Source organism: Boleophthalmus pectinirostris, unplaced genomic scaffold (assembly GCF_026225935.1).
Source record: "Boleophthalmus pectinirostris isolate CB_2022bp ecotype Guang Dong unplaced genomic scaffold, ASM2622593v1 HiC_scaffold_15, whole genome shotgun sequence".
In the NCBI taxonomy this organism is placed as follows: Eukaryota; Metazoa; Chordata; class Actinopteri; order Gobiiformes; family Gobiidae; genus Boleophthalmus; species Boleophthalmus pectinirostris.
In genome coordinates this window covers 23,705,881-23,722,453 of record NW_026571070.1, presented here as the reverse complement: position 1 = coordinate 23,722,453, position 16,573 = coordinate 23,705,881, and the positions used below count along the sequence as shown (strand labels likewise).

The following is a 16,573-nucleotide window of genomic DNA, read 5'->3' as shown; positions in this document are numbered from 1 at the left end:
TTATAAGATCTACTGAACAAAACTAGAAATAAAAGTAATGGTAAAAAGAAAACTGGGGCCCTGCATCCACCTGACCACATACCATGCCCATTCTTTAGAATCTTTAATGTTATAATCAGCTGTATTTTTGTAATAAGACAAATCTGCTTGCCTAGCACATCTTTACCCCTTTCCACTCTGTGTAAGAAAACATCTCTTTGAAAACTCCTGGAAATTGCTGTGTTGTGTAGCCCCCCCATGTGACAGGATATCCATTGGAATGATTTTGGGGAAAGCACAATCTGAGTGTCACTGCTGCTCTGTGTCCCACACCTTGGCACAGTCCACATGCATCCACAGCCCAACACCACTCAGGATCATGTTAACCAAAGCCACTTTAGTGCTATGTCTGCTGCAAGCCATCTACATCACTGCTGATATAGGTAAGAATCTACATTCCACTTAACTCTATGACAGGAAGTAGCGATGAGTTTTAAAATGGAATACCTTTATCTATCAACATTTTGAATGGAAAATTCCAGCCAAAATGCAGAGAAAATGTATACGCAATAAAGACATTTCTCTAGAAGTTAAAACTTTCATTTAAAGGTGCACTGTGTAACTTTTTTGTTGGGGGTCTGTCACCTGCTTGTTTCTACAAATATGTCATTACTCTACCTGAAATGTTCCACTGTATGTCATTAAACAGTTCTACCTTACATGTATTCAATTACAGGCGGTTTTATAGCCCAAAAATACCTCGAAAAACATACATTCTGGCAATGAGCAGGGTTACCTCAGATCTGACTTGTAACTTGGTCTGGTTTGGTCTCCATGAAGATAAAAAGGTATAATGCCATACTGTGAAACATTCCAGACAAGGCAATAACAAGGAGAAAAGCAGCTGACGGACCTCCCCAACAGAATGTTACACAATGCACTTTTGACAGATTTTTTTTGTTTTTTGGTTTAATCAAAACTATAATGTAATTTAGAGAAGTTTTGACCCTTGCTACTGCCCATTTCTAACCTGGAAGTAAAATTATAAACTTTGGTAAAATATTAAAGATTATTTAAGAATTTTCGAGAAATCTAATCTAATAATGTAAAATATAATAATGTTTTAGTTATATTTATAATCTTACCTGTCATATGCACTTTAAATGCATGCACATTTTTAATATTCTTTACAGACAGTGGCTCCTTTTTGATCTATAATGACAACCATAACAAGTGCATAAGAGTGGAAAGTGCTACCTCCATCACGGTTGCCCAGTGCAACCCTCATGCCAAAGAGCAGCAGTTCCGCTGGGCTTCGGAGTCCCGTGTCCTCAGCCTGTCCCTCAAACTCTGTCTGGCAGCCACTGAAATCACAGACTGGGTCAAAGTGGTACTCTTTGAGTGTGATGAGAACAGCGAGCTGCAGCACTGGGAGTGCAAGAATGACACCTTGTTTGGTCTGAAGAACCAGGACCTGCACTTAAACTGGGGCAACCGTAATGAGAGGAACATCATGGTGTACAAGGGCGCAGGCCTGTGGAGTCGCTGGAAGATCTACGGCACACGAGGTGACCTCTGCTCCAAGGGTTTTCAAGGTACGGCTGAGCCTGAAATTAAGTAAACAAAACAAGACAACTAACTTAAATCTCCACTATGTCAGCTGATATAGTGGACTTAAAGTTTTCTGCTCTAGCAACATTCCTAAAGGACAAACTATTTCAGTGTAATGCAAATCTTTTATCATATATTTGGGTAGTAAAGGTATATCTGTCTATTTGCTCATTTCACAAAGCTCCCTCATTTTACACTTTCCTCTTTAAATGTAATGTTCTCCTCTTTATTCCCCTCAGAGATCTTCACTCTAGGGGGCAATGCATTTGGAGGGCCATGTCAGTTCCCATTTAAGTTTGAATCCACGTGGTATGCTGAGTGCACAAAGGACGGCCGCAAAGATGGACAATTGTGGTGTGCAACTGAGAGGGACTATGACACGGATAAGAAATGGGGCTTTTGTCCAACCAAAGGTAAACAAAAGCATTTTCATTTATAAGAATAAGCACAAATGAAATTACATGTGCATTATAGACATGATGCAAGTCATGTTAAGTGTTTGTATTAGCAGACTGAGTTTAGTGGATTGTGTTGGGGCGGCTAGTGCTGACTGATCTGGTTGCTGACCCCATAGATGCCCCCAACAGAACAACATCAGAGCTTCCTCCCATGAGAAGTCTTCACACAAATGTGCACATTTCCCCCTTTTCTCACCAGCCCTGTTCCCCTGACTCTGCTCAAGTCACGAGGACAAGAAAAGGACAAAGATAAAACTAACTACTAATGTGTACTGACACACACTTCTCCAAAATATGGGTGAATAATAAAGATTTGATAAGGTTGTGTTTTTGTACAGCCACCTCGGGCTGGGACACTGACCCAGTGACTGGAGTGGAGTATCAGAGGAACGCTCAGGCCGTGCTGACCTGGCACCAGGCCAGGAAGAGCTGCCAGCAGCAGGGAGCTGACCTGCTCAGCATTGTCGAGCTACACGAGCAGTCCTACATCTCAGGTACTGTACTCAAGTTGATCTGGGCATGCACAATAATGTTATTTTACACTTACAATTGTTATATTTTGTTTACCTTTCACATGCTTCACTGATGCTGTGTTTGCCTCTGTAGATGTAGAACTAACAGACTGCAGACCCATATTCTAAGGATGAGATTAAGTAGTCATCATAACAACACGTGTTTATTGTTTGTTGAGGCAGGGTTGACAGCTATTTTAGGGACTTCACTGTGGATTGGACTACACAGTTTGGATTTTGACAGTGGCTGGCAGTGGAGCAATGGAAACCCATTTAGATACCTTAACTGGGCACCAGGCAAGTCCTAGTTGAAGGATTAAATGTAGCTAATTGTGTTGTAACATTGCATAAAACCTGTCAGATCATAGAGCCTTCACCATTTGTCCAACAGGCCATCCATCTTCAGAGCCTGGGACCAACTGTGCAACCATGAACACCGGAAAAGCCTCCAAGTGGGAGAGCAGCTCTTGCAACAAGAAACTTGGTTATATTTGCAGACGAGGAAACTCTACAGCTCTTCCTGCCCCTCTAAGTAAAATCACATTCAATCATTAGGAGTAGCAGTAATATTTTGTTACAGTGAAAAAAGCTGCCTTCATCCAACAGGCAAGGACCAGCCTAGCTTCTGTCCAAACCACTGGGTCCCATACTCTGGAAACTGTTACTACCTTGACAGGAGTAAAAAGATGTGGAAGGATGCTCTGAGTGCCTGTCATAAAGATGGAGGCGATCTGGCCAGCATAGCCAGTATAGAAGAGCAGAGCTTCATTATCTCGCAAATGGGATACTGTAAGTATAATGCAATTATTGAGTTTGTACCAATATTTTCTTTTCTTTTTTTTATTTATTTAAATGCATATAATAACATTTTTAATTAAATATTGCAGATTACTTTTAATATTGGTATTTTTATCTCACACACATCTCACCACTCTATTATGATAATTTGTTTGGACTCTTAGTGCCAACAGATGTGCTTTGGATTGGCTTCAATGACCAGAGAAATCCAATGCTATTTGAATGGTCAGATCGCTCCCCTGTCACCTACACAAACTGGCTGAGTGACGAGCCATCGCATGCAACAAACCTACAAGAAGACTGTGTGCTCATCAGAGGGAAGGTACTGGCCAATACAAAAGCTCAGAATTAAATCCAAACTAATATTGTTTTACATTAATAGGATGGAAAATGGGGGGATCACATGTGTGAGAGAACATTTGGTTACATCTGCAAAAAGAAAGCATCCTCTAAACCAGCACAGGGCACACATGAAGAGACCAACCCAGGATGCAAGCTTGTAAGTTCAACTACAGATGATGATGATGATGATTATCATTATTATTATTATATTACATACAGCTTTTGTATAACATTTTCTTTTGTGTCAGGGCTCTGTTAGATATGGTCCATATTGTTACAAAATTGGAGCGGAGACAAAGACATTTGAAGATGCACAAACAGCCTGTTCACAGGAAGGATCCACTTTGGTGGATGTAGATGACAGGTGAGGTCAATAAATATTTGATAGTAATGAATACAGCAATAGTCATCCACTCTAAAGAGGATATAAGGAGATAAGGATGCACTATACACATACTACTAAAATAGCACTGACCATTTAGTCACTAGACTTTGTATCTGAATACAGGCTATGTATGTTTCTCCTACAAAGAAACTATTATTTTCTCAACTAAACATACTATGGTTTTTCTTGAATATAATCAATATTTTTTGTTTGTTGTAGGTATGAAAGTGCCTTCTTAGTCAGTTTAGTGGGACTGAGACCAGAGAAGTACTTCTGGACAGGACTTTCCAATATGGACGATAAACATAATTTCAAATGGACCACATCAAGAAAAGTGAAATTCACTAACTTTAATGTTGGCATGCCAGGTACCTCATCTTTGTACATCAGATAACATCAAAAATGTATATTATTATTCTTTTTAACGTCTTGTGTTTCACAAAAGACAGAAAACAAGGATGCGTTGCTATGACAACTGGAGTGTTTGCTGGGTTATGGGATGTTATTAGCTGCACCAACAAGGAGAAGTACATCTGTAAAAGGAAAGCTGAGGGTGTGCCCCCAACCACAGTGCCCCCCACCACTCCCTCTCTGACCTGTGCATCTGGGTGGACCCCCATCCCCAAAAGAAACTTCTGCTTTAAAGTGATAACTATGACAGCAATATTTGTACAGTGTTCAAGTCTGCGTACAAATGTCATATATTGTTTTGTACAGGTTTTTAAGAAGGAAAAGGATTCAAAAAAGTCTTGGCAAGGAGCATATGATTTCTGTAAAGCCATTGGTGGAGATCTTCTAAGTATTCACAGTGAAGAAGATCTCAACAATGCCGGGTGACATATATATTCAGTACATCATTTAAATAATATATTTTTTCAACATACAATTAATTTGAACTTTGAATAGTTTTACGAAGCCAGTTTGGATCGGCCTGCGTCTCCAAGGAACTACTTTTAAGTGGACAGATGACTCCCCTGTAAGTCACATACCCACCTACTACATACATATATTTTTTTTATATGTGGGCAAGAAACATATATTGTTCTAAAATTATGTTCTAGTTTGAATATGAGAATTGGGGTTATGGTGAACCAAACAACCACAATGACAACGAACACTGCACAGAGATCAATTCATACTATGGTCGCCCCTGGAATGACAGGCATTGTGATTTCTACAATGACTGGATCTGCCAAATACGCAAAGGTAGAAACTTTTATTTCAAACAGTTTGGAACATTGCTTTACATTACACTTTTTTAAGGGATACTGCCAAAACCAGAACCTGCTGACATTGCCCCAGGTATTATTCATTGCATCATAAAAACTAATTAGTATATATATATATATATATATATATATATATATATATATATATATATATATATATATATATATATATATATATATATATATATATATATATATATATATAACTTTAAATGAATGTGAATGTATTACAAACATGTTCTTCACAGTTTACAACAAAACCGACGATGGCTGGTTTATATACAATGACACACAGTATTTTATCAACAATAAACTCCAGCCAATGGAAAGTGCTCGAGCATTCTGCAAAAAGAGCTTTGGTGATCTTGCAGTCATCACAGGAGAGAGTGAGAGGAAGTTCCTTTGGGAAATTGTAAGATCTTAACATAGTTTTTTGCACATAAACCAAACCATAAATGTATTCAAAGTATGGTTTGTTTTTCTCTTATGTTTATGGGTAGATTCTGAAGGGCTCAGAGTCACAGTACTACATCGGCATGACTGTGAATTTGGATAAGTCCTTTAGGTAAGTCAAATTTCAGTTTATAATTACCATAATTTTATTACCATAAAATAAAATAATGGCATTGTGATTTTGCAGCTGGGTGGATGATACTCCTGTAACATATACTGCCTGGGAAAAGAATGAGCCTAACTTTGCAAACAATGACGAAAACTGTGTAACTATATACAAAAGTATGGGTAAGTTCAGTCAAAGAAATGTATATAATACTAATACATATGAGATTATTTATGATTCATCACTGTAAAGCTTATTAATGTAATATGTTTAAAGACTGTGAGTTATCTGAATTGTATACTACAGAAGTTTGAAAGTACACCCATCATTATCAGGATTCTAATACTGCCTGGCCATGTAATTACATAATAGTATAAATGACATGTTACAGGATACTGGAATGATATTAATTGTGGCTTGGAGCTTCCATCTATTTGCAAAAGAAGCTCTACCTTCACTAATACAACAGTAGCTCCGACTGACATTCCCAAAGGAGGCTGTGCCCCAGATTGGACAGCGTTTCAGGGAAAGGTAACTTAACCTCTGTTATGTTAGCAGGCAGCTGTAAAAACTAATCCCATCCTATGTATGTCCACATGCGTTTTTATTTATTTATTTTTTATCTATTTCAGTGCTACAAAGTTGTAACAGGGGATAACAAAAAGGACTGGCAAGAAGCAAGGACATATTGCAAAAATCAGGGTGGAAATCTGGTGTCCATTCTCAACACTAAAGAGCAAGGTTAGCACCAAGACAAATAAATTCAAAGGGAACAAAACATAGCTAATGTTTAATGCTCCTTATTAGCATTCATAACAACCCAGATGCATAAATACACTGAAGACCTCTGGATTGGTATGAATGATGTCAACTGGGAGATGCACTTTGTTTGGACGGATGGAAAAGGCATTGGATACACTAACTGGGCCAAAGGACACCCTGCCACTGTCCCAGATGGACGCTTCTCATTCTCCTCAGAGGTTAGTCTTTATACATTGTTGTAAATAAGGAGGAAAGCTGAACTGTTTTAAAATGTGTCTACTATTTTTTTGTACGTAGACTTATGACTGTGTAGTTATAGTGGGAAGCTCCACTAAACAAACTGGTTTATGGAAAGTAGAGGACTGTGAGTTAAAGAGAGGCTTCATTTGTAAAAGAAACATTGGTGAGTAATATTTTAACATACATATAATATATAATAAGTTGATAACAAATTGCTGCTACACTGGTAGAGGTAATTCAAATCTTTCTTATTCTATTACTACCCACTTACATTTTTCCCAGATCCCCAGATTCAAGTTGGGCCCACTACTGTTCAGCCAAAGTCTTTTTACAAACTTGGCAACGACTCATACAAACTTGAGACTCAGAAGATGAAATGGGATGAGGCGAGGAGGCAGTGTCAGGCAGATGATGCAGACTTGGCCAGTATTTTGAACCCCGTGACCCAGGCCTACTTGACCTTAAAGATGTCCAAACACAATGAGCCTGTGTGGATTGGCCTTAACAACAACAGGGTACTCTTTCACTCATAGAACTGTACAATGAAAGTACACCTGCTCTATTGTACTTAATGGTTACACTTTATAAAATCTGCAACTCAGCCTTAATAAAGCATAGACAAAGACTATTCATAATGAACACATTTAAGTTTTTATTGTGAAGGTTCTTTGTGTTACCGTGAAAAGCGCTGTATAAAATTGAATTATTATTATTATTATTATTATTATTATTATTATTATTATTATTATTAGTCAAGTACATCTCCTTTTTTATAAACTATTTGCTCATTATGAATTAAGTTTTTATTCATGTTTTATTAAGTGCAGTTATTATGTTATTATAAAGTGTCACCTACATAATGATTATTTTGATGCAGACAGAGGGACGGTTCAAGTGGATTGATGGCTGGTTCATGTCGTACACTAAATGGGGCACGGATGAACCCAAAATGAACTATGGCTGTGTGTACATGGACACAGACAAAACCTGGAAGACAGCACCATGCACCAACAGCTACCAATCTCTCTGCAAAAAGTCACAAGGTAAGAAACCCACTTATTCGCAGAGGTGAAAAGTAGCTGATTATAAACAATTTACACATACTTACATAACTGAAACTGAGCTGAGTTTTAAGTAACTTGTAATTACTTACGTTAATTACGTTTTGGCAATTGTCATAGTAGATTTTTAAACATATTTCTACTTAAATAATTTGAAGCACAAATCACAATAATTTCAATCAACAGTTATCTCTACAGTCTCTGCTCCTTTCTCTCTACATCCACACATAACAGCAATGCATTGCCTGCTGTGACAGGGCAGAGCTTAATCAAGTAACCCAAAACTAGTACATTGCATAGTATTTATCATGTCCACATTATACTTTTACTTTTTTTTCAAGTACAAATTTGTCAGCAATACTTGTGATACTTGTAAGTACATTTGTTGCTTTGTAACTGTACTGTTATTTGAGTACACATTTTCAATATTCTTTAACCACCTTCTTATTTGTAACCTACACCAAAAGTATTAAAATGAATAACTTTTCAGATTTAGCTCCAACACAACCACCACAACTTCCTGGAAACTGCCCTGAACCAAAAAAGAAATGGACTTGGGTGCCTTTTAGGAGCCACTGTTACTTGTTCTTCAGCACCATGTTGGATAACTGGGCTCATGCCTCAGTTGCGTGCCTCAAACTGGGTGCGTACACATTGGTACTCAAAGTTACAAAGGTAAGTGAGTGGCGTAATTAGTGGCTGCTGTATCTCTCAGGTGGGGCTCTCCTCAGTATTGAAGACCCTCAGGAGAGTCAGTTCATCCAACAGAACCTGGAGCTGCTGCATGATGGAGCCAAGTGGTTCTGGACTGGCCTCTATAAGAATCACGACGGTAATGAGTAACTAAAACATTAAGTATACACATGACCGCAACATGATTATACTGCAGTATAGTTTATATTTCTGTGAAGACTGCAGGGAGTACAAAGTGCCACAGTGAGGCTACGGTGTTTCTAGTACATACTGTTGCTGTGTCCTTGGGCAAGGCAATTCAAAAATGGGTCTGAGTCTACCCTATTAATGTATTAAATACGAATGTATCCATGTATGTATGATAAAGGTTGGATGGTTACCTCTGCCTCTTTGCAATAATGGTCTGGTTTGTGGCAGGTGAGTGGATGTGGATTGATAACAGTGTAATGGACTACAGTAACTGGAAGCCTGGGATGCCTGGTAAAGAGCCATGTGTTGAAATCAACTCTGAAACTGGACAGTGGAGCACAACCAGCTGCAGCCGATACAGATCCTACATCTGCAAAACACCCAAAAGTAAGACACATCAGGTTTGAACCTACCACATAAAACAATACAAAATTACAGTTTTACAATTGTACTATTTTCCAGCTATTATACCCTCTGAGAAACCTCCATCTATAGGTAAATCCTGTCATGTGCTTAGATGGTTGGTTAGTGTTCAGTGTGTTAATACCTGTATGTTCCCTTTTAGCCCATGTGGTAAAGGAGGAGACACACAGCTCAGCAGGCGTCACAGTGGCTGTGGTCCTGGTTGTAATCGCTGTTGCAGGACTTGGAGCCTTTCTTCTCTTCCGGAGGAGGATACCCATGCCTACCGTCCTGGGAGAGAGCCACTTTGACAACAAGCTTTACTTCAACAATCCCATCCGCTCTCCAGTGGACACTAAGGGCCTGGTGGCTAATATAGAACAGAATGAACAAGCATAGATGCACATTGCCTGTTTATACTTTTTATTTTGTTGCTATGTTTCAAGAACACTTCAAATCGCAAATGAAAAAAGTGTATCTATTACCCACTGACTGCAGTGGTTACTGTAAATGATGGCCAAAATGACAATTTTCCATCCATTATATAATCATTACACAATATGATTGGTTAAATGAATACAGGTGATGATCATGAACAATAATAATAACCTATGTGTGCCTTGTTGTAAATAATGGTTTAATAAATTTTTTTTTAATGTACTATTATTTTTATTTCATGTGCTGGATGTGTTGAATACAACCATGCTGAAAGAGAAAACTGCATGTAGCCTTTTGTGTGTGCTTGTGCGTGTGTACCCCCCCACACACACACATATATACATACGGTACATATACATATATATGTAGATTTTTTTTTATAGTAACTACAATTATTAGTCACCTCCAGCAGTAGATGCCCCCCGCCTCTCATCACATCATTGTTGAGGCAGAATTCTCCATGGTAACCGCAGCCCTCTGAGGCTGTCGCTGCAAATCCTTCAGGAGCTTACTCATTTCTTACTTCCCATAAGAGGATCTTAACCAAAACACAGGAGTTCTACCCAAAACAGCTCCTGGATAAGCAGTGTGACAAGGTGGCCCGGTGCAAGCAGAGGAGACAACACTGCAGGTAGATACCAGCCTCTTTACTGTCTTATTCGCTTATTGACATGGCTCATGTATTGCGTAGCATTGAGGATATGAAACATGTTTGTGAACTATGATGTATCGGTTGGGTTGACCTGCATAGCTAACTACGTGGGCGGATGAAGGAATTTGCTGCTTTGAGCATCTGATCTTTGATGACTCACATTAAATGTTTTATCTATATTCAAATGACTAAAGTCCTTTTGAACACCCGACGCTAAGAAAGCATGAAGCTTGGTTAATATTAGTTTTCATTTTTAAATATATAATTTGAATAACTTTCAGGCAACAGAAGCAATTCTCGTTCATCTCATTGGAACAGTAGTTCTTCAATTCTAATTATTTCACTCCCCAATCATACCCTTATCTCGCTGCATGCCCCTGCCCTCTCCCACTTTGCTGCACTAATCCTTTTGTTGTGTGAGGGGCCCAGGCTCAGGCTGCCCATTCGGCATGTTAAGGGGAGTTCAGCTGGAGGGTTATGTCGAGCCTCTGGTACTACATTTTACCAGGCGAACCTATTTGTATGTGCTCCTTCAGAGAACACATCTCCACAACTTCTTCATCTATTTACTTAGATTATTATCAATGTCCAGGAAAACCAATAGAAGTAAAGGGGCAGTTAACATGCACTGGAGATCCTGCTCTCCCCTGCTGCTGGTACTGCTTCTGATGAGCGCAGTAAAAACTGGAGGCCATGAGCACAGGTACCTTGAAGATGTGCTGCAGGCTCTGGGTGTGCATGGGGCAGAGGACCAGCCCAGACTCAAGCGACAACACATTGGACTTCTGATCGACAGAGTGCTCCAGGCAGTGCACTGTGAGGAGCAGTTTGACACCTCACGCGACGTGTGTGGAAAGGTGAGACCACAAGCTCAGTGAAGATCAGCTACAATGTCTTTATCACTCCTCTGAGCCCATCTAAAAATAACATATGTATTTGTAAACAATTAACTTATTATTATGGAAGTTACTGGTCTGCTTATTCCAGAAAAATTTACTTGTTATGGCAGGAATGTGGGTGAATGTGAGGGCTTAAGTATTTGCCTCCATGGAGCATTCACGCTGAGTACCTTTAGGCATCTATTGCAGAGGAGTTTAGAGCTACTTTCGAGAAGGCGCAGGTGGTCTGACAATGGGATTTTACTGTATATTTACTCTCAAATGTTCCTGATGGATGGAGTACTCCTCTTTTTATGTGATTTATGTAAGTGTGGGTCTAATTGGGCTAGTGTTCAAATGCCACAATAGTAGGCATTTTCTTTAAGACACAATATATACAGAAAGTGGACCCTTTATCAAGCTGAACTCTCATGGCCACATATGGACATTCAATTCTTATAGCCCTTTAGACTTAGACTTCTACAAACTTTATTGATCCACTAGGGAAATTATTAGGACACAGTAGCTCACACATCACAATATATTTTAATAACAAAGAAAAAATATGAATGGTATAATAAATTCTAAGTATCATAAGAACTTATATAAGTACTATATATAAGTAATTATATAAGTATATATGTACAAGCAATATAGAAATATAGTAATAATATAGTAATATAGAAATATAGTAATATAAAAATATAGTAATAAAAATACATCTCAGTAAGAGGTCATAAGGAAAACAATGCAAAATCTCATCTTATACCCACTATCCATCATAACTATTAGGATTTTTTATGTCATAAAAAACAAAAATACTGTCTTTATTTTCATGGTTGTTCCTCTGTCATTGCAGTGCCTGACTCCAGACATAGCCCTCTCTGTCCTGGACAATAACAGAAGTCCGCTCCTTGCTGAAGAGGACTATCAGAAGATCTCTACAGTGTTGCTTTACTACATCATTAACTTACAAGACTTGTGCATACCAAATATGGCTTCCTCTCTCACATCCTCCTCTCCTTCATCATCTTCTGAGAATTATCAGTTTTACCTATTGGCCCTGGCTAACCTGCACCCCGCAGAGGACAATCTCTTTTTATCACTGAATGAAACTGGAAGCATTCTACAGCTTATCAACAGATATTACCATCCAGCACACCAAGACTCTGATACGCAAGTAAGAAATGTATGTAATTGGATTTGCATGTATGATAGCAGTTGCTTACCTGTGTGCTTCTTTAGTGTGTTGATGCAGCTCATCTTCTCAGGGATATTGATGCTGAAGAAGATCTTGGTGCCGACATGTCCGCTGTGCCTAAACTGTCTTCAGCTATCATCAGTCACGTACTGTTGGGATACTGTTTCCAACAAAGAAATCTCCCCTCTCCAACATTCTTCACAGACTACATCTTCGAATCCTTAAACTGCACAAGCAATCTCCAGATATTTGGTAAGTTTAACAACTAACAGCACTGCATAAAACAGTTAAAAGAATTCCCAAGCAAAGATTTAAAAGATCTTCGTGTCATAAAGCAAGCCCTAACTAAAATACCCCATAGTCCTCAAAAAATTGCTAAGGAATACCTAAATTACATGTTTTAAGTAATAGTAGAAATAAGTAACCAAGGTATAAAACTGTGTATATATTTTACAATAACATGTCTCCTTACTGAAGTGTTGTTCTGTTTAGATTTAGAAGAGTTGCTTCATCAGTTGGGAGTGGGGCATGAAGATATGACACACCATCACAGCAGAAAGAGGCGGAGCATCACTAGAAATACACAAAAACATAAAGAGCATCAGTTAGCAGAGAGTGCCTGTGATGAGGAGAATAAAGCAACTACCAGTGACTGGGCCCAGGTGGGACTTTGGGGAGACTTTACACATACTTCTATATCCCCTTACCGATAACTGTGTTCTTGTTTTATCACAGGTCTGTTTTTCTGCCAATCAGTTGGTGGATATTTTTGCTCTGGATCCTTATTTGCCAATTTCCAAGGACCACTTCAGACAAATTTGTCCTGCCATTATTCAGCAGTTGCTAGGCAATGCTTGTGAGTCTGCAGAGTCAAACACAAGAGGACCTCAGCCCACTGCTTTGGAGAGTGAGACATTTTAACTCATTATGATTCCCTGCTACTTTGCCCAAGGGACAGTGATATGTGTGTGTAGTGTGGTATGAAATAATTGCATATTTTATTCTGTTAAATTATTTAACACAACTATGCAAAGTCAAGTTAAAATTTGTCAAGAACAGACTACGTCTTCTTAATGTATTTGGCTATAAATTGCTTTGATGATTGATAAACACATGTACATTAATTTGCATTGCCATATACGACATAAAACAAGTAATACAATTCATACAACCTGCAATATCTTAAGATGTTTTTGTCTTCTCTGCAGAGTATGGCTACAGTACAATCGCAGTTTTGCTCATCACTCTTGGGTCTATGCTTGGCACTTGCCTGATCTTCTTCCACTCCTGCCAGGAGACTTACACCCTGATCCTCCAGCTGTTTGTAGGCCTGGCAGTGGGGACCCTGTCTGGGGATGCACTGCTTCACCTCATCCCACAGGTATAAAACAGTGCGTCTATTCATCAAGCTTGTAGACTAATGTGACTTCTACAGATCCTAGGTCTTCATCATCACAAGCACATTAATGAAGATGAACATTTTGCCGAAGGAAAGGACCATCTTTGGAAACTTGTGGGCATGATAGCTGGAATCTATGTTTTTTTCCTTATTGAAAAGATATTTGCATTTGTGGTTCCATCTCATGCTCATGTAAGTAACATATATTCTTTCTTACATTCTTTAAGTAAGTCATTTTAATGTCAACTGTACAACTGATTTTTTAAGCTCCCTACCTTAATATTTGACTTTTTATGGAGCAGGGTCATGGACTTCCTTTGGAGCTCAACTGCAATGGTCAGTCTCAGAGGAGCAAGTCCATCTCCACTATACAGCTGGTGAGCCTCTCCCAGACTTGTGTTGACCTACATGCAGATAAGTGGTTAGTTAGTTCAGTAATAAAAAAAGCAAACACAGTTGTTGTTTTAAGCGAAATACAGTTAAGTTGAATAATAATAATATCTCTTGCATAACAGGGAATGATCAGTGGTGTAGGAGGTGGTACAGAACGGAGCATGTAGGCTGTTGGAAAAGTACTGCATCATTCAGAAAGTGCTCTTGCTTGCGGCAAATGGTGCTGGCACTTGAGCACATTTTGTACATAATGGCAAAGGTCCAACCAAAGCAGAGAAGCAGCCCATAAATACTTAGCTGGGATAGTTCTTTGGTCTGTATGATTCTGTATGTTTATAATATTGTCTGGCAGGGCCCTGTGGATGAATTAGATTGTGCTGAAATGTCCCCAGAACACACAAACATCAGACGTCATCCAAAACAGAGTGAGTGGTTCTTAAACTATGGTATGGTTGCCAAATGTGGTGTACATTTATCATTTACATTTAGTTTGATATTTACTTAAATGCATAAGTGCAGTTTGTATGTGTATAGTATTTGAACATATGGTTCAGACTCATCACTGTATTTTTGATTGTTTGGGTTCTTCCTAATTGGTGGACACACAGTGAGGTTGAGCACAGACTCCCTTTGTATTCCCAGAACAAGGCGTTCCTCTGCTGGCCGTGATGGTTATTGTGGGAGACAGCCTTCATAACTTTGCCGACGGCCTGGTTATCGGGGCAGCCTTCTCTTCATCGGCAGAGACTGGCATGGCGACTACAGTGGCTATCCTGTGTCATGAGATACCGCATGAGATGGGTGAGGAGTCTTGGTCAAAATGGCAAAAGTACTATAAATAAGTACTCAAGAAAATGTACAATTATATGAAATAATACTGTCACATACAGCACTTTTAATACTTTTTGCTATTGTTTCAACTTCTGATATCAGCTGAAGCCCTACAGGGCTAATATTCAGGAACCAATTTCTAAGTAAACACTTTTTTTCTTGAGCAAAACTTACACCCAAACCAGTATAGGTATATCACTTCTAAAACTACTTCTTATTTGTTAATATATCTAAAATAACTAATACCACTCTAGTACATTTACTTGCAACCCCCTCCAAAAAAAACCCACAACTTATCTTAATAACTTGTACATGTTTCCAGGAGACTTTGCGGTGCTACTAAACTCCGGCCTACCTGTGAAGACTGCTGTGCTTATGAACTTCCTGAGCGCCCTCACTGCCTTCATGGGCCTCTACATTGGACTGTTTGTATCTGCAGAGGCCCAGGTGCAGCAGTGGATCTTCAGTGTGACAACCGGGATCTTCCTCTATCTCTCCCTGGTAGAAATGGTAAGAAATACAATACAATCTATATTCCTCTCTCCCTCTCTCCATATATATATATATATATATATATATATATATATATATATATATATATATATATATATATATATATATATATATATATATATATATATATATATATATATATATATATATATATATATATATATATACACAATTTCTTTGTTATATCTAGCTTTTGTTTTGTCCAGCTCCCGGAGATGAGCCGTGTGAAGACCACCCAGCCATGCCTCATGTTTTTTCTGCAGAATCTTGGACTCCTGATGGGCTGGGCCTGCCTCTTATTACTGGCCCTCTTTGAACATGAACTCAGATTGTAAACCATATACCTTCATGTAACATATTTATCAGTCAATGTTATGTAAGTAAAGTGAAATCAAGTTTAAATAAGCTGTCATGTTTTTAGAAATTACAGAAGCATGTAAATTGGATCTTTTTTATATATTGTATTTTATACTCATGAGATGTCATACCAAATAGATGTGTGTTTGTGTAGTACAAGATATAATTTATTCAAATAATAGCAATGTAATCAATAATACTGTTCTGCTAAAGTAGTAATGGACCAATTTTATGTCTGTAATTTGAACCACCAAACCTGCATGGCCTAATTAGAAGCTTTGTTAGGAATAAGCTGCTTTAAACAATGTTTTTTTTTCTTTTTTTTTTATTTTTATGTAAGATATTTCTTCTTGGCAGTTCGTCACCTCTGTGTCATTGTTATTTGTTTTGGCCCTCTGTGTGATCCAATATGAGGGCACTTCCACCCACCTGGGCTGTTGTGTTCATCCACCAACCTGGATGACTAATGCTCGCTGTGCATGTGCAAGACTGAGCCTCAGCAGCCACTGCCCACACACTCTCTGCTGGCCAGAGCGGGCCCACTGACGGAGGAACAGCACAATAGAGACTATTACTTTCAGTGTATGAAGATGAAATTATAGTCCTAATAAAATAAAATGAAAAATATGGTTCATTTTAAAAGCTTACAATATCATGTCAAAACTGAAAAGAGAAGCTAGTGACAATCATA

General features: G+C 38.5%; 2 protein-coding genes across 4 annotated transcripts; both read left to right on the top strand.

The window, feature by feature from the left end:
- Window positions 1-315: 315 nt before the first annotated feature.
- On the top strand, window positions 316-9,823 carry mrc1a (mannose receptor, C type 1a). Its single transcript, XM_020935652.2, has 30 exons — window positions 316-422; window positions 1,173-1,574; window positions 1,830-2,003; window positions 2,387-2,542; window positions 2,744-2,857; window positions 2,952-3,092; window positions 3,167-3,349; window positions 3,523-3,680; window positions 3,741-3,857; window positions 3,949-4,064; window positions 4,305-4,453; window positions 4,531-4,730; window positions 4,803-4,918; window positions 4,992-5,061; window positions 5,147-5,291; window positions 5,349-5,387; window positions 5,563-5,726; window positions 5,815-5,879; window positions 5,955-6,055; window positions 6,265-6,404; window positions 6,506-6,614; window positions 6,681-6,853; window positions 6,933-7,038; window positions 7,158-7,390; window positions 7,753-7,918; window positions 8,427-8,579; window positions 8,652-8,768; window positions 9,047-9,205; window positions 9,281-9,313; window positions 9,384-9,823. The coding sequence occupies exons 1-30, from the start codon at window positions 359-361 to the stop codon at window positions 9,617-9,619; spliced, it is 4,299 nt and encodes a 1,432-aa protein (XP_020791311.1). The 5' UTR covers window positions 316-358; the 3' UTR covers window positions 9,620-9,823.
- Window positions 9,824-10,933: 1,110 nt separating this feature from the next.
- LOC110170012 (zinc transporter ZIP12) lies at window positions 10,934-15,860 on the top strand. Of its 3 annotated transcripts, XM_020935630.1 has the most exons (12): window positions 10,934-11,167; window positions 12,048-12,368; window positions 12,434-12,641; window positions 12,882-13,051; window positions 13,125-13,296; window positions 13,598-13,770; window positions 13,825-13,980; window positions 14,091-14,165; window positions 14,534-14,606; window positions 14,824-14,982; window positions 15,335-15,522; window positions 15,732-15,860. In XM_020935630.1, the coding sequence occupies exons 1-12, from the start codon at window positions 10,934-10,936 to the stop codon at window positions 15,858-15,860; spliced, it is 2,058 nt and encodes a 685-aa protein (XP_020791289.1). The 3 variants fall into 3 exon arrangements, with proteins under 3 accessions (XP_020791289.1, XP_055007118.1, XP_055007117.1); XM_055151143.1 differs by lacking the exon at window positions 14,091-14,165; XM_055151142.1 differs by lacking the exon at window positions 14,534-14,606 and having other exon boundaries at window positions 14,091-14,184; window positions 14,800-14,982.
- The last annotated feature ends 713 nt before the right edge of the window (window positions 15,861-16,573 follow it).